The sequence below is a fragment of the Tupaia chinensis genome, unplaced genomic scaffold, assembly GCF_000334495.1.
Source record: "Tupaia chinensis unplaced genomic scaffold, TupChi_1.0 Scaffold000078_1, whole genome shotgun sequence".
In the NCBI taxonomy this organism is placed as follows: Eukaryota; Metazoa; Chordata; class Mammalia; order Scandentia; family Tupaiidae; genus Tupaia; species Tupaia belangeri.
Genome location: NW_006159539.1, coordinates 3426234 through 3441839, shown reverse-complemented (window position 1 = coordinate 3441839; position 15606 = coordinate 3426234). Strand labels below are relative to the sequence as shown.

At 59.6% G+C, this 15606-nt stretch overlaps 1 protein-coding gene across 1 annotated transcript in view; it reads right to left on the bottom strand.

Annotated features, from left to right (window-relative positions):
- Nucleotides 1-3491: 3491 nt before the first annotated feature.
- The window catches only part of ARNT2 (aryl hydrocarbon receptor nuclear translocator 2), a gene marked incomplete at its 5' end in the record, with an annotated part of 112042 nt that continues 99927 nt past the window's right edge, over nt 3492-15606 (bottom strand). Inside the window, 4 exon segments of the mRNA XM_014585061.1 lie at nt 3492-3894; nt 5779-5915; nt 12522-12672; nt 13653-13791. Of these exon segments, the coding sequence (XP_014440547.1) occupies nt 3796-3894; nt 5779-5915; nt 12522-12672; nt 13653-13791 (526 nt within the window).

The window sequence follows — 15606 nt, the reverse complement described above, 5'->3', positions numbered from 1 at the left end:
CATGCTCACTGGAGAGAGAAACACACAGACAGTGTGTTTCACCCAGGGGTGATGGCCACATTGCAATCCCTTCTCCTCCATTCTCCTCTCGGGATCTTGGGCACGCACGCACGCGCACTCCGTGTGTTTCCAGTCACCAGGTCTGGGACTAGAACTGCAGTTGGCCATGTGGGAGTCCAGCGACATAACCGCTATGCCGTTGTTGGTGGTGGTGGGGTTCTTCTACTTTCACAGTCAGCTCCATAAAGGCTCTGGCCAGTCCCTTGACCATACAACCAGCATTGGCCACCAACTCCGGGCATGCCCACATGCCTGCCAGTGCGAGGGCCTCTTCCACCTGCCCCAACCCCAGGCCGCCCAGGAAAAGCTGAGCTGCCAGTGACTCCTGGCTCCTGAGCACGTGGGATTCGGTGGAGACTGGGGACAGAGCGATCTAGTGACCAAACCCAGTGACCAAGAGGAAGAGGTTTCTGTTGATGAGCTATGGCCAGGGCTGTTCGGTACTGGCTTGTTCTTGTTTAGGTGACAGGTGGGCCCAGACGGGAGACAGGCCACTGTCCTAGAACTGTTCACTGCTGGCCCAGAAGGGAGGAGACTGTCTTTCATTCCCCAGGGCCTGCCTAGTCTCGTGGCTAAAGCTGGCAGGAGCACTGACATCTCTGGCATGTGGCTCGCCTGGGGAGCACACTGTCACTGTGGAACACGGGAGAGGCAAGCTCTTCGGTGTAAAGTTTCTTCAGCTACCAGAATCTCCTACCATTTGCACATTCGCTATCCACGAAGTAACCAAAGGCTTGAAGACGGAATGTTGGAAAGCAGAGGCACCTGTGGCTGTGTGTGATGGCGATCGCTCCCCAGAACCAACAGGAGAAAGAAAACTAGGGGAGAGTGACCAGGCAGAATGTTCTAGAACCACCCCTGGCCACTCTCGGTCACTGACTCCGCCTTGGCGGTGCCTCCACGTGGCTGCGGTTGTGTCTCTGCTGATGGCTCAGGAGGCCACCGCAGGGCCCTCTTCTGTGGGAAGCCTCTGCCTGCTCGGCCTAAGGAAAGCCTAGTGGTTCAGATGGCGTGTGAATGAGATGAGTCACAGAGCTGAGTCAAGTCCTCGGAGCCTGTCCCCTTCCTAACCCTGCTGTGACTCCGTCTCCACCTCCAGCTGGCATGGCCGAAGGCAAGGAGTTGGTACGTCCATGAGCATCCTGGCCTCCGAGGTTGGGCAGGGCTTGCATGGTGGGGGGTGTCCTTTTGTAAATCGGGATAAGTAAACTCTAGTGCTTAATGTCTTACTCCAGTTTGTCTCAACAATCTTCGGAGAGAGAATCTCTTGGGTGGGGTCTCCCAGACCTGGGTTCTTTTCCTCTATCTCCCTGGTCTACTTTCTCACCGGTCACATGATGGCTTTTTTGAATCACAACCAACAGCACAGCAGGGGACAGCCAATCAGAGGCCACTCAGCTTCCCTGCTGGTGCTCCTGGGACATGCTAATGGAGGAGGTTGGGCCCCGGGTCCTGGTGCTCCCAGAGTGTGTCTGACTCGTCACCTGTGCATCCTCATGGCTGCACTGGAAACCCCACTTAGCTGAGAATAGACAAAAGGTGGTTGGGAACAAGGATCCTTCCCTCCTCCTTTTGCATCCCTCTGAATCCCGCAGACCCAGAAATGGGGCAGGCTCACGGTCACGTGCTCACCTCGTGTGCATCTGAGAAAAGACCCCAACTTCCCTCTAAACTGCACAGGGTAAACACAAGCCCCCAGGGCTTCCAATCTTCCAAGCTAAAGGCCACAAAAAGTCTGTTTCATTCCACTGAGAAACGTTTCCTCAAGCCAAAAGCTATTTTTGTGCCTTTTTTTTTTTTTTTTGAGGGGAGGATATTTATGCCCATTTCCTGGGGCAAGCTCAAGGCTGCTGGAGGCAGCCCAGGGGCAAGGGACCTGTTAGGATGTGGAGTTTCAGCCCTCTGCTCTGTCCCCGGAAGCGGGAAAGCCTCCCGAAGGTGGAGCAAACACTGCCAGGCTCAGGATCCAATCACTACTGCACACCAAGGGAGGGAAAGCCATTCTAGGCGCTGCCAAGCCAGGGTGAAGAGCTGGGGTCACCCAGGGCGGCTACTGGCTGAAGGATTTCTACCGAGCAATGCTGGACCGTGCCAGGGGATGGGCCCAGCACCACCGGGCACTCAGCTCTCCCGGATGGCAGACAGGGCTGGGGCTCAACACAGCTTTCAAAGGGCCAGCCACGGTGCCGTGGCTCCTTCCTGCGTATGCTGGGCCCTCTCTGCTCTCAGGCAGCCGAGAACCAAAGCCACTCTAGCTGGCCCTGCAGAACCCACGCGCAGGGACACATGGGCTGCTTCTGGACATCTGCACAGCACGCAGCACCTGTGGGAGGGACTGCGAGAGGGACACAGCCTTCCCAGGTGGGTTCTGCCCCATGGCCCAGCTGCCCTGCGTAGTTTCTCTCCCTTTGGGGGTTAGTGGAGGGCTGGTGGGGCAGAGATGAGCCCTGAGCTGATGGTCATGATACCGAAGAACCCGAGAGAAGCTGACAGAGTCTTCCCTAGGCTCAGCGGACAGGAGGAGGCAGAGGAATGTGAAAACAGGGATGGGTTCTCAGAGCTGTCTCCCCAGTCTGCGTGAAGCCCAGCAAGCCAGCCCTTCCTTCTGCTCTGAGACTACACACGGGAGTCCAGGCTGAGCCGGAACCCGAGGCTGCTGCCCTCAGACCTGCACTCTGTCCCTCCCAGATGTCGCCGTCCCTCCGGCTGGGCTGAGGACGGAAAGCTCAGGTGCCCTGGAGAGCTCATCTCCACGTGTGGGGGTGACCCGAGCCCACCTCCATTGTCACTGAGCAGGACGCGGCTCAGGACGCGAGGAGGCCTCACGGTGCACCTTCCTGCAGGCACCGGGGGAGGGGGCAAGCTCTTACCAGCAAGCTAGGACACTGACCTACGTGTGGCCAGGAGCAGAGCGAGAAGGCTGAGCACCCCACGGGGGCTCCCACAGGCAGAAGGGCTGGTTCCTCTAGGTGGGGCTCACATCTGCAGAAAGGGCTTGGACCAAAGAACCGACCTATGCACGTGAGCAGGTCCCCAGCCGGGACCCCTGACACCACCGAGGTCGCCACCCACCGGGTCAGGGTGCTGCCACCCTGGGACGGGGCTGCCCTGTCCAGGCCGCACACTCACTACACACTCCAGATTCTACACGCTCACTCTGGCCACACACGACAGACACGAGGTACAACACTCCCAGGAGCACAGAGTGTTCACGGCACACTGCACGAAGCACACGCGTGTCAGCATGATGGGTGCGCAGGCGGGGTGGGGGGCCAAGGGGCACCCCTGCGGGGCGCCGAGCTCCTCGGCTCCAGCTGGCAGAACAAGGGCCCAGAGTCCCCAAGCCCATCCACCCAGCGGAGGGGAGAAGCAGGGCGCGGCCTGGCAGGGGCAGCCCGGCAGCCCGCAGTGCCACTCGGTCACTCCAGGCGTCGGCTGCCCGTCTCGTGGGCGGGTGTCCACTGTCTATTTGATTATTCACACCGGATGTAAGGACCCAACGGGGCCCCCTCCTGGGCACACGCAGACAAAACACAAGACAGACAAGGGGTCCTCAAACGTCTACCAGGGCGGCTGCGGGAGAGGGCTGAGCAGCGCTGTCGGGGGGGCGCGGAGGTGAGATGGCTTCCGGCGGGGGGGTCCCACGCAGGGCAAGCAGGGCCAGGGCGGCCCCGCTCACACGGGTGTGAACAGCAGGAGTGGCACTGGACGGCAGGAGCCTCACTCCGCCCACGGCTACTCAGAAAACGGCGGGAACATGCCCAGGTCGGCAAAGTCTTCGATGTTATAGTTGCCAGTCCCCTGGGTGGGGTCTCCTGGCATGGGCTGCATGTCCTGCAGGAGAGAAGAAGAGAAGGCCACTGGGAGCCATTTGCCCACGCACCGGCCATGTCCCAGGAACCCAACCTGCCACTTGTCTCTCCAACAGGGCGGCCCAGGAATGCGCCCCACCCCAGCCTAGCCTCTGAGGGGTGCTCTGCAGGGAGCCTCGAACCTCTAGATCCTGGGAAACCGTTCTCCCCAGGGAACTGCCGTGTCCTCAGGTCAGGATACAACCTCTGTCCATCTAAAGCCGGCCTGGGGCCCAGGGTAAACAAGAGCCTGTTCTTGGGAGCACCCAGCCTCACACCTAGCAAGGTGCATACACACACTCACACACACACACACGGCAATTGGTGCAGAGCAGAACCAGGGGCCTGTGCGTGGAGACCTGAGTGACCTGTCCCTGGTGGGTGTACTGTGGCAAGAAAAATCCCCAAGTAGCCTGACTTCAGTTTGCTCAAGTCCTTCCACCTCTCTGGGCCTCGGACTACTCTTCTGGAGAATGGGAATAGCCATTTCACCTCCTTTGGCAGATTCCCCAGCACGTGTGCTGGCGAGGCCCTGGCCCTCTGTGAAAACAGAACTCTGTGGACAAATAAGATTGTGTAACAAGGTGTACTTGGTGCATCTCCTAGAACGCCAAAGCCACAGTCCTCATTGGGACAATCAAGACTCTGATACGTCAATAAAGACACTGAGTGACTATTTCAGCGGTATTGCCTCAGCTTATTTGACCAAGAATTCTTTTCTGCATCATGACCATGAAGATCCCCTTCAGTAGATTTGCCTTAAGAGGCTCCAGCTCCGGTGAGGCCCAAGGCGGGCAAGGGCTGGGTCTCCCAGGAGGAGGAAGGAGGTGCAGTTGTGGTGGGTTGGGGAGGCAGCCTAGGCCTGTGTGAGGCGCCGCCCCCAGGAGCCCTGAGTGACAGCTGGGTTCTAGACCTCTGAATGGGAAGAGGCTGCCTGACCTGGTGAAAACGGAGCTTGGTGTGCGGCTGGGGGTAAACGGAGACGGACCCTTGAACAGGAGGGACTGGGATCCCAGGAGCCTTAGGACCCCCACTCTGGGCTCCTGCCTCATCCTCCTGGCTTGGCAGCAGGCCTGGGGCTCTGGGCCCAGCAGAGACCGCCTGGCTCCTGTCACAGCCCTGGCAGGAGTGGCTGGGCACTTGGCAGGAGGGAATTAACAGGCTCCTACACCAGGTGGAGGCTTCCAGTGAGAGCATTTCTGGCTGGAAGTGCAGCCAGGAGGCCCCAAAGGGGCAGAGAGCCCTGCCCTGTGGGGCCACCATGTGATCCCACATCTGGGTCGGGTCAGTCTTGGGCTCTCGGGACGGGCCAGACACAGATAATGGGAAGTGGCCAGCAGCCCAGGCATCCCAGCCAGGGGTACCCCAAGCTTAGACAGAGGGAAGAGCTGGGTCAGGGCAGTGCTGGCCATAGGGCGAGGGCCTGGGTGGCACGTCCTCCCTGTCCTGGGGTTGCAGTGCTGAGGAGGAAGGTCAGGCAGTGGGAGGCAACCGAGGCCCGGGGAGCCTGTGCTCTTAGGAGAGGCCATGGCCCCATACTGGGCAGGCCCCCTTTAGTCTTGGGCTCTGTGTACCCCCAACCCCCATACCAGGTAGCTCCAGAGTTTGGGGCAGGGGAGGGTCTCCACAGGGGGCACCCCCTTCTCTGTACCTCAGCTCCAAGGCTGCAGGCTCCTTGACTTTGTCAAGTGACCCCAAACTCTCTGGCTGGGTAGGGCGGACCTACGCCTAGATCCCCTCTAGCCCCTAGCCGGGCCAGAACTCACGATGGCTACCGGGCAGGCAGTGGTGCGGCCAAGACCGAGGGGGAAAGGAAGCAGAGAGAAGGCGCCGGTACCTACGAGAAGGCGGTGCTGGCTCGATTTACCTGGAACACTTCAGTCTGACCGGGCTGCTGGTGGGAGTGCTGCTCACCGCTCTGCTGGCCATGGTGCTGGCTCTGCCACTGCGACCAGACCTCCGAGGGCCGCCCCTGGAACTGCCCGCTGCTCTGTCCACTTTCAGCTGAAAGACCCGACGCACAGGACACTTCCTTTAAAGGCCACCCCGCGGCTCTGCGAGACCTGGGCCCCGCTGCTGCGCCAAGGGGTCCCCGTCTCTGGACAGCAGGTTCCACTCGGAGCTGGCTGTGTGCGTGAGCTGCCCGGCCTTTCTCTCCCACTGGTGCAAGTGAAGCAGAGAGTACAGGAGACTGGGCCCTCTGCAGTGCAGTGCAGGTGTTCGCCCAAGACGGGGCTCTCCCCAGAGTCACCTGCCGTAAACCTCGGAGACCTCCATGCCCTCTGCAGCTGCTCATGGAGGCTTTGTGGGGGAGCCTGGGGACCAGGGGCATGTCTGTCGGACCAGAATGTGGGCCGGGTGGCCTCTCCTGAGCGGCAGGTGAGTCCTGCATCCCCACACCTCCCCTTTAGTCTACACGCTGTTCTGAAGGCATCCAGGCTTGCTAGAGAGGTCCCCAAGCCTACTCCTGAGGGCTGCCACCTCCCTCCCTGCTGTGAGGTGCACGAGGCCCCCTACGGCGCCAGGCCCACGCTCTCCGCTGTCCAGCTCACTGGCCCCGTGTTTCTTAGCACTGGCTTGTTTGAGCGGGGAGGAATCAGAGCACCGTCAGACAAGAAGAGAAGGCTTCTCCGTGGGAGTCAGCAAAGCAGTTTATAAACGAGAGCTGCTTGGCTTCCGTCCACCATTTACAGAAATACCCAACGGAAGAACAGAAAATAGGAAAAGGGAGTAGAATTTTGTCCAAAATATTTTTGAGATTCAACCAAAGAAAATTCTTAAGGAAAAAAAAAAATCCTTTCAAGAGGGTATCTTAAGGCACACTGAACACCTCAGGAGCTTTCTCTTTCTCATTTCAAATAGTTCACTTCCATTTCGGAGACAGTGGGCCCTCTGTGAAGCTCCGGGTGGCAGGGCAGGCCTCGACTCCCTCAGCTAACTCCCTCCGACAAGCCACGCTGACCACAGGTCAGCCTTGCACACCACCTGTACCCACAGTCCGGGCACTGGGTTAACCCGAGGTCAGGAAATGTTCTACTCCCCCCTCTCTCTCTCTCTCTCACACACACACACACACCCTACATGCCTGTACATATGCATTACCTGGGACATATAGGCTGTAATAAATACATTAGGTCCTTTAGCACCCCACCACTGGTGCTCTTCAAACTCTGTAACAGCTGGAAAAGGGATCTATAAAACCTACAAAATCAGGGACCAGCATTTGGCATAATGGTTACATGGCTGCAACTGCATCGTAGTCAACTGCAGTTCAAGTCCCAGACCCGGTGGCATGTGCATTCATGCCCCAAACCCCGAGAGGAGAATGGAGAAGAAGGGATTGCAGAGTGGTCATTCCCCCGGGAGGTGATTTCTCACTTTCTCTCTCTCTCTGTCTCTCCAGTAAGCACATGTGTCCTATAGCAAATATCTCTCAAAAGCAAACAAACAAATAAACATCTACAAAATCAGCCAAAGAGAGATTTAAATCCCCTATGAACATTGCCTTCTGCTGTAAGAAACATGAATCTGGGGCCAGCTGGTGGCCTGGTAGTTAAGGCAGCCAGATCCCAATCCCATATGGTCACCCAACCAGTTCAAGTCCCGGACCCAGTGGCTTGAAAAACAAGCCAGGCGTGTGTGCATGAGCACTCGAAATCCCCAACAGAGGGAGAAGTGGAGGAGAAGGGATTATGGGATAATCATGCCCCTTGCGGGTGCTTTTTCCTCTCCTTCTGTCTCTCTCTGATGAGCACACACACTCTAGCAAAATTTTAAAAAGGAACTGCTCCTCTTGACCCACGTCTTTCTAAGTAGTTGGGGTGCCGAGCCTGGGCCACTGTAGTTTTATCAGTCTGAATATTCTATTGGGCCTTAACAGCATAGACCCGCGAACACGCCTGAGGTGGAAATCTTGAGTCTAGAGCTGGCGGAGAGTGGGCGGCAGCTTGGTTCCCAGCTGGCAAAACCGAGAGGGCAGCAGCGCCGGCTGCAGCCGAGGGCACCTGTACCTCTTAGGCCCGCAGAGGCTGCACACAGCTGGCCATCACTGCTGGAGGAAGGGCAGACTGGGGGAGTGTCCTGCCATACTCAGGGGACTCTGGATTCCAACAATGGCTTCCAGCTGGGTGCTGCTGGTGGTGAGTCAACGCCCCCACCCCTTCCTCCCCGCAGCCACAGTTCTGCCCCTCCGTCCCTGTCCCTGTGTCCCTGGACGCCTAAAGCCACCCCACGCCCTGCCTCCTCTGCCCTTCCCTCCCCCTCCATCCCATGCAAGCGCTCTAGGGCCATGTCTGCACCGCCTGCTCCAATTGGAAAGGCAACCAGAGCGCACTCCCTCTCCCCTGCGGACCGGCACTCTCACCACTCTCTCTGACATTTCTGTTGACTTCTGGGGCTCCACTTGATTTGGGTTCCAAGGCCTCTCATGCCACTCCTTCTCAAGTGTCCCCTGGCCTTCACTTAAGTCTCTGTCCTTTGACACGTGCTGGAAGCAGGGGTCTGAGTTGGGCTCTCTCTCTCTCGCCAAAAGACAAGACGGAAACAGGTCTCTGTCCCATGAACTGACACCCTCAATGACGCACTGGCAAGCAGGCTGCGACTAGCCAGAGAGGCTCTTTTTTATTTTTTTTAATTTTTTTTTTTTTGGAGAGGTTTTCCCTCTAGGGCACATGCGCTCACCAGAAAGACGGAGAGAGACAGAGAGATAGAAAGTGAGAAATCACTCCCCAGGGGGGATGGCCACGCCTCAATCCCTTCTCCTCCATTCTCCTCTTGGGCACGCACACACACAAGCCTGGCGTGAGTTTAAGCCACCGGGTCTGGGACTCGAACCGCGGACGACTACATGGGAGTCCAGCGACATAGCTATTATGCTAACTGCTGGTCCCTCCTAGCCAGAAAGGCTCTTAACTTTCCCTGTTCCCATTTCCAGCACGGGCTGTGCCTCCGGACGGCTCCACACCTTCCCCGCTTTGCTGGGTAAGCACATTTTTTTAAATGCTTGGACTCGTCAGTGCTCAGATAGATGAATCAGATCGGGAGGTTTCCAATGTCTGCTTCTGGAGGCGGCATTCCAAACGGCTGGGGTTTTTACTGTGGCCTGTGTCAAAGTGACATGGAAACTAAGACTGGAAACACGGCTGTGACAGCGGGGCGGGGGGCTCAGAGAACTCAGCAGATCTGAAGGGGAAGGCCTGCTTTAGACGGACTCCTGAAAGCTCACAGAACAAAACCAGTGCGGGGTTCACAGAAAGGGCTGGAAGCAGGCAGGGCCACAGTCTCGCACGGTGTCTGAACTCCATCTACAAAGCCTCCCTGAGGAGCCGGGTGGCAGTGGGAGCACTGCTCTGAAGTGATGGGCTCTGCGGCTGTCCTCGGTGCCAGCCTTCTGGGCCACCACTGGGCGGGGTTTCTGCCCAGCCGCCCCCCCCCATGCCCCCCCTACTCCAGCCAGCCAGGGCGGGGGTGGAGGCAGCCGGACCGCCTTTGCTACCTCCCGGCTCTGGTATCTGGCCCGGACGAACTAGCAAAGGCCAGGTACCACGGGGTGCTGCCATGCTCGGGAAGCCCTCAGGGCCCCACCGGCTGGCCCAGGACTGCAGCTGCCTCTCTCACGTCCCCAGGGAGCCACTGGGAGGCCTGCAGATGTGCACAGGCAGGTGGACGGGCACGTGGTCATCGCAAATGTGAACGCCACCTGCTGTTTCAACTGGTTCCTCTATTCAATAATTAACGAAGCTGACCATTAATGAGACGGCTCTGTTCTCTCCACTCACCCCTTCCCTCCGTGCCCTGGGCTGCGACCTCTCGGCTGTGCTGTTATTACCCCCCCAACACCCGGCCCTCTTCCTATCACACACCCTCTTCCCTCTGACCTTAACCAGAGCTTGCCCCCTCACCCCAACCAGGGCTCCACCTCCTTGATGCGCCCTGGAGTGGGAGCTTACCCAGAGAAGGCTTGGTGGCCCCACTCTCCAAGACTCTCCAGACAGCTCTTCCCCACCTGCCACCTGCTGCTTTAACTGGTTCTTTTACTTAATAGTTAATGAAGCTGGCCATTAATGGAGATGGCCCTGTTCCCTCTCCACCCACCCACTCAAGGCGCTGCCTGGCCCGAGTCTTGGCTCCATGGGCATGACGCTACCACGCACCAGCTCCGAGGCCTTGGTAGGTTATCGGGCCTCATGGTGCCTTGGTTCCTTAATCTGCGAAGCGGGAATGACACTGGTGTCCCTCTAACAGCTGTGGTGAGCCTCCAATAAACTCGAACATGTGAAATGCCCCGCACACAGTAGGTGAGCATACGGGCCAGCACTATCCTATTGCTGTGACCGGCACGCAGTAGGTGAGCAGTACGGGCCAGCGCTATCCTATGACTGTGACCGGCACGCAGTAGGTGAGCAGTACGGGCCAGCGCTATCCTATGACTGTGACCGGCACGCAGTAGGTGAGCAGTACAGGCCAGCGCTATCCTATGACTGTGACCGGCACGCAGTAGGTGAGCAGTACAGGCCAGCGCTATCCTATGACTATGACCGGCACGCAGTAGGTGAGCATACGGGCCAGCGCTGTACTGTTACCGTGACTGGTACGCAGTAGGTTACGGACCAGCTCTATCCTATGGCTGTGACCGGCACGCAGTAGGTGAGCAGTACGGGCCAGCTCTATCCTATGGCTGTGACCGGCACGCAGTAGGTGAGCATACGGGCCAGCGCTGTACTGTTACCGTGACTGGTACGCAGTAGGTGAGCAGTACGGGCCAGTGCTATCCTATGACTGTGACCGGCACGCAGTAGGTGGGCATACGGGCCAGCGCTATCCTGTTACCGTGACCGGCACTCAGTAGGTGAGTAGTACGGGCCAGCGCTATCCGATGACTGTGCCCGGCACACAGTAGGTGAGCATACGGGCCAGCGCTATCCTGTTACTGTGACCGGCACGCAGTAGGTGAGCAGTACGGGCCAGCACTATCCTGTCGCTGTCACTGGTACACAGTAGGTGAGCAGCATGGGTCAGTGCTGTCCTATCGCTGTCGCCGGCATGCTGTAGGCACGCAACACGGGTCAGGGCTATCCTATCACTGTCACGGCATCTGCGTGGGAGACTGCAAGGCGTGCAGTGTGGGCCACCATCTTGCTGTGGCCACAATGAGATGCTCCAGGGTCCCGCCGGGGATGCACAGTAGCTGTTCTCAGAAGCCTCCCCTCACCCTGTGAGACACACAGCCTCCCGGCCGTCAGCCGAAGGACCCCCACGCAGACCCCGGCTGCTGCAGGGGCACCAGCCCTGCCGTCTCCCTCTACCCGTCTGCCTCTCCTCCCTTGGTCTCCAGACTGAGCCCTCCTCTGGGTCTAGACGTGCAAGGGCGTGGCTGGATAAAGACCATCAGTGCCAGAGGGTCCCTCCTGCTTCCAGGAAGGATCGGACCCCACCTACCCACCTCGGGTCTGCAAGGCCAGCTTTCAGGAGGAGGCAAAGGGACCCTACACCCAGGGAGAATGACGGCAGGGAGGCGGGCACTGTCCGGGAACCAGACTTCCGGCGGGGAGGTGGGATGGGGTGGGGTGACCTGAGAGCCTGCTGACTTGACCTGAAATAGGGTGCTCTGCTCCCAGCTCAGTTCTCCTGAAGAGCAAGGGAAGATATTTAAAGGCCGACCGTGAGAGCATGCCACACGGAACTGGGACACACGCTGGAGGGACGAGCGACTCCAGGGGAAGGGACACGTGAGGGTCAGGAAATGCTGCGCCCCAGACCTGGGCTGACTGGGAAGGGGTGCAGGGGGAGGCCTGTGCTTAGTGGGGGCGGGAGGGTTGGGGACACCCGATAACTGTGGTCCTGGACTCAGGGCACGGCAGGGCATCTTTAGAAAGCCGGTGACCGGTGGCTTGTAAGGGGAAACAGACATTCGGATGTTTGGGCTTGCCTTCACGCTCACCGGCGCGCTCGCTCTGCAGAGAAAGCCCCACGGCCACTGGTGGCTGTCGCCTGAGGCGGCCTGTGAGAACATGGACCCTGGGTCTGCTTCTCCCAGGACCACAGGTCCCGCAGCAGCCCCACCTTAGGTGAAACAGACCTGGCCCTGGGCGGCAGCTGAGGGACTCCACGCCCACGCGGAGCCACGGTTAGGGCTCCTGAGGAAGGCATGGGCGTGCGACCCCCTTTGTGGCCCGAGGTTTTGTGAACAAGGAGAAGAAAGACGTTCTTAAATAGGCGAAAGCTCCCTCCTAGTATAAGAGACGGTGAGGACTTTGTCGCGTTCATCGGCACGCCACCCTGTCACTATTCTGCGGTTCTCTGAAGCCAGGTTACAGGGCTTTCTGACTTGGAGGACCTAAAGCACCCACCCAGAGCCATAAAGGGTTGCAGCGGCACTCAGAGCAGTCCTGATACCTCAAAAGGGACAGAGCCAGGTCACAAAGCCATGGTCTAAGCGCCCTGGCCTTGGAATATCACAGGCCTGGTTATCGCCAGAGAGGAGTGGCCCTTGGAAACCTCTGGATCGGTCCCAGTATTCCAGGAGCTTGGGGCTCAGCCCCCTGGATCCGGGATGCTCGGCAAGTGTTCCCACGGACCCTCCCAGGGTCCTTCCCCTCCGCCCCCACCTACCGAAGCCCGGAGTCCTGTTGGCCAGACTGGAGTAGGCGTTTCCGCTTGGCGAGGAGGTCGCTGGGCTGGAGAGAGGGCTGTAGGAGGAGGGGTCTGCCGGGTAGGTGTGGCTTGTCCCCATCCCAAAGGGAGACGACTGCGCCTTGCTGGACTGAGAAGGAATGTGCTACCATCAGGACTCAGCAGCGAGAGGGGAAGCCGGCCGACGCCTGCCCCCGGCCCAGACGAGCCCAAGAACTGCAGGATTCAGGCCCAGGCGGCCGGTGCAGGTGTGGTGACGTCACCCCCCAGGGCTACGGTGCCTTCCAGCTGCAGAGGCCTCTGCGGTGAACACCGAGAGTCCCCTCTGCCCCATCAGCAGCCGTCCTCAGTGACGGGAGGGAGCTGGGCGTGTCGGAGGGCTGGGTGTTGCCATGTCCTCCTGGGGCAGGAGCACCCAGAGGTGCAGGGAGAGGGAGCTCATCCCCGACGAAGCATTTCAACGTGTCAGCTGCCCCCAGGCAAGGCTGCGAGAACAGCAGGTGAAATCAGACGGGTGCAAAGGTGGGGACCCCGCTCTCCAAGTGCCTGAGCTGCAGTTGGGGTGGCTGGCTCTAGCTAGGAGTGCTGACCCGTCCTCAGAGCTGGGATCCCAGAAAGACGACGCCTGCCCCCGGCCCAGACGAGCCCAAGAACTGCAGGATTCAGGCCCAGGCGGCCGGTGCAGGTGTGGTGACGTCACCCCCCAGGGCTACGGTGCCTTCCAGCTGCAGAGGCCTCTGCGGTGAACACCGAGAGTCCCCTCTGCCCCATCAGCAGCCGTCCTCAGTGACGGGAGGGAGCTGGGCGTGTCGGAGGGCTGGGTGTTGCCATGTCCTCCTGGGGCAGGAGCACCCAGAGGTGCAGGGAGAGGGAGCTCATCCCCGACGAAGCATTTCAACGTGTCAGCTGCCCCCAGGCAAGGCTGCGAGAACAGCAGGTGAAATCAGACGGGTGCAAAGGTGGGGACCCCGCTCTCCAAGTGCCTGAGCTGCAGTTGGGGTGGCTGGCTCTAGCTAGGAGTGCTGACCCGTCCTCAGAGCTGGGATCCCAGAAAGAACCCCCACCCCGGGTGCCCTCATGGCACTGGGGCAGTGCCCCAGACGTCCGTCCCTGTCCCGGGAAGGGCGGCCGGCTTCCTGTCCATGCCACCTGGCCCTGGTTTAGCTGCCGGGAGATCTGGGACATGCTCTGGCCCGTTGAGGAGGAGGACTGAATATCGTTCACGCCCGGCACGTGGACCACGGAAGAGCTAGAAAGAAGGACACAGCCGGCCGTGTGAGTCCCTGCCCCAGCCCGCCAGCCACCGTCTCCCTCAGGGCTTCCTCTAACCTCCGCGGGGTCGAGCATTCTGGTGTGTTTTCCGGCCTCTCCTCGGCCCTCACCAGATCCTGTCCGTTTCAGCTCCCACAAAGAGAAGCACTTCCAAGGATAAAAACGAGCCCGGGTGCTGGCCTGCCCCATGTGCTCTGGCTAATTTGTCCCTCCAGGGCACCTGTGGGGCTGATGGGTTCGGGGAGCAGGCTGTGTGCCACACTCGGTTTTCAACCAAAAGAAAAGCCGTCAGCGGAAACCTGCAGGATGGGGCTCGGCCCCTGCCCAGAACACACGACTGTGCACCCCGTTGCCCTCGGCCCACCCGCAGATCACCTCGCTGCGTCTTTCCCGGGCCCCTGCTGAGTGGCACACTGCGCCTGGCGCTCTCTGTTGGCTGAGGCCGGGCTGGCTCTGACCCTGGCCCACTTCCCGGAGGGCACCGTTGGTGCCACTAAGCAGTTCTGCCAGGAGATTTTCCCAGCACTGCTCACTATACCATGAGCTCCTGGAGGACCGAAAGGTGGGGGCAGACCTTCGATCTGTCTCAGGCCCTTCCTCCCGCCCTCCTGTGACAAGCTCGGCATCCAGGGCTGGGTGCTGGGTGCCCACGAGCCGACCAAGCCTGCTGGACCGGGCCTGATCACAGTGGGCTTTGGTGGAGGTGGGTTTTCTGGCGGGTTGTGAAAAAGACAGGCTCCAGACCAGTAGAGAGGACTGGATACGCACTCACTAATTGGAGTCTGCTTCCCTTTTATGCTCTCTAGTCCCTTAAACGGGCAGAGATTGAGCCCACGGCCTAGATGTTTAGTGAGCCAGATCCCACATGGCTTAACTGGGCCGTTAAAGTCCGGCTCCGGCAGCTTCAAAAACACACCAGGCACATGTGCATGCACGCCCCAGATCCTGAGCAGATGGAGAAACAGGGGAGAAGGGATCGTCGTGTGACCACATCCTCCCTCTCTGTCTCTCTCCGGTGAGCACACGCACCCTCCAGGAACAACTTTCTCTTAGTGGGGAGAAACAGAACGGCAGAGACGTTCCACTGTCAGCCATCACGTCCACTTGCTCCTGTGGAGTGGACGCCATTCCATCGTACGAAAATCAGTTCTTCTCTTAACACAGGGACTTCTTCCCCTTCCTCCTGTGTGGTGCACACACACCCTCAGAGGAGCTGCTGATCACCACTGTCTCTGGGGGTCTCCCCTGCACCCCCCGGCACCTCCCCGGGATGCAGATTAGTGAGGGCATGTGGGAGCACTGCAGGCCCTAGGAGAGGCCCTGGCTGAAGGGCTCCGTGGGGCAGAGTGCTGGCCCCGGCTGCAGCTGCCTGTCTCGGGACACACAGGCAGGGCCGAGGGCATCCTAGGGGGCCAGCAATGCCATCCTGTCAGAGGCTCGATGCTACTCGGGGCTACTGGGACCACCAGGTGCCGGAGTCTCACCCCCCCCACGCCCCCCCCCCCGGCCCCTGGGCCCCGGAGCCAGCTTAGGCCCGGTAGGTATATAAGAAACCCTGCCCGTTCTGTAGGCTCCAGTCCCCACAGGGGTCCTCTCTTCATTTCCCCATTCATTTTGGGGACCAGTGCTTAGCAGGCATCTTCCGTACGCCAGGCTCCTCACAAGTGCTTGGGTGCACGGTGGCTCCTTCCTCCACTCCCCCTGCCCACCTGCCTTTCCTTCTTAGTCACTGCCCTCCAACACACGCTGTCCTTTCATGTCTGTGACAGCCGCAGCCGCGCCCCACCTGCAC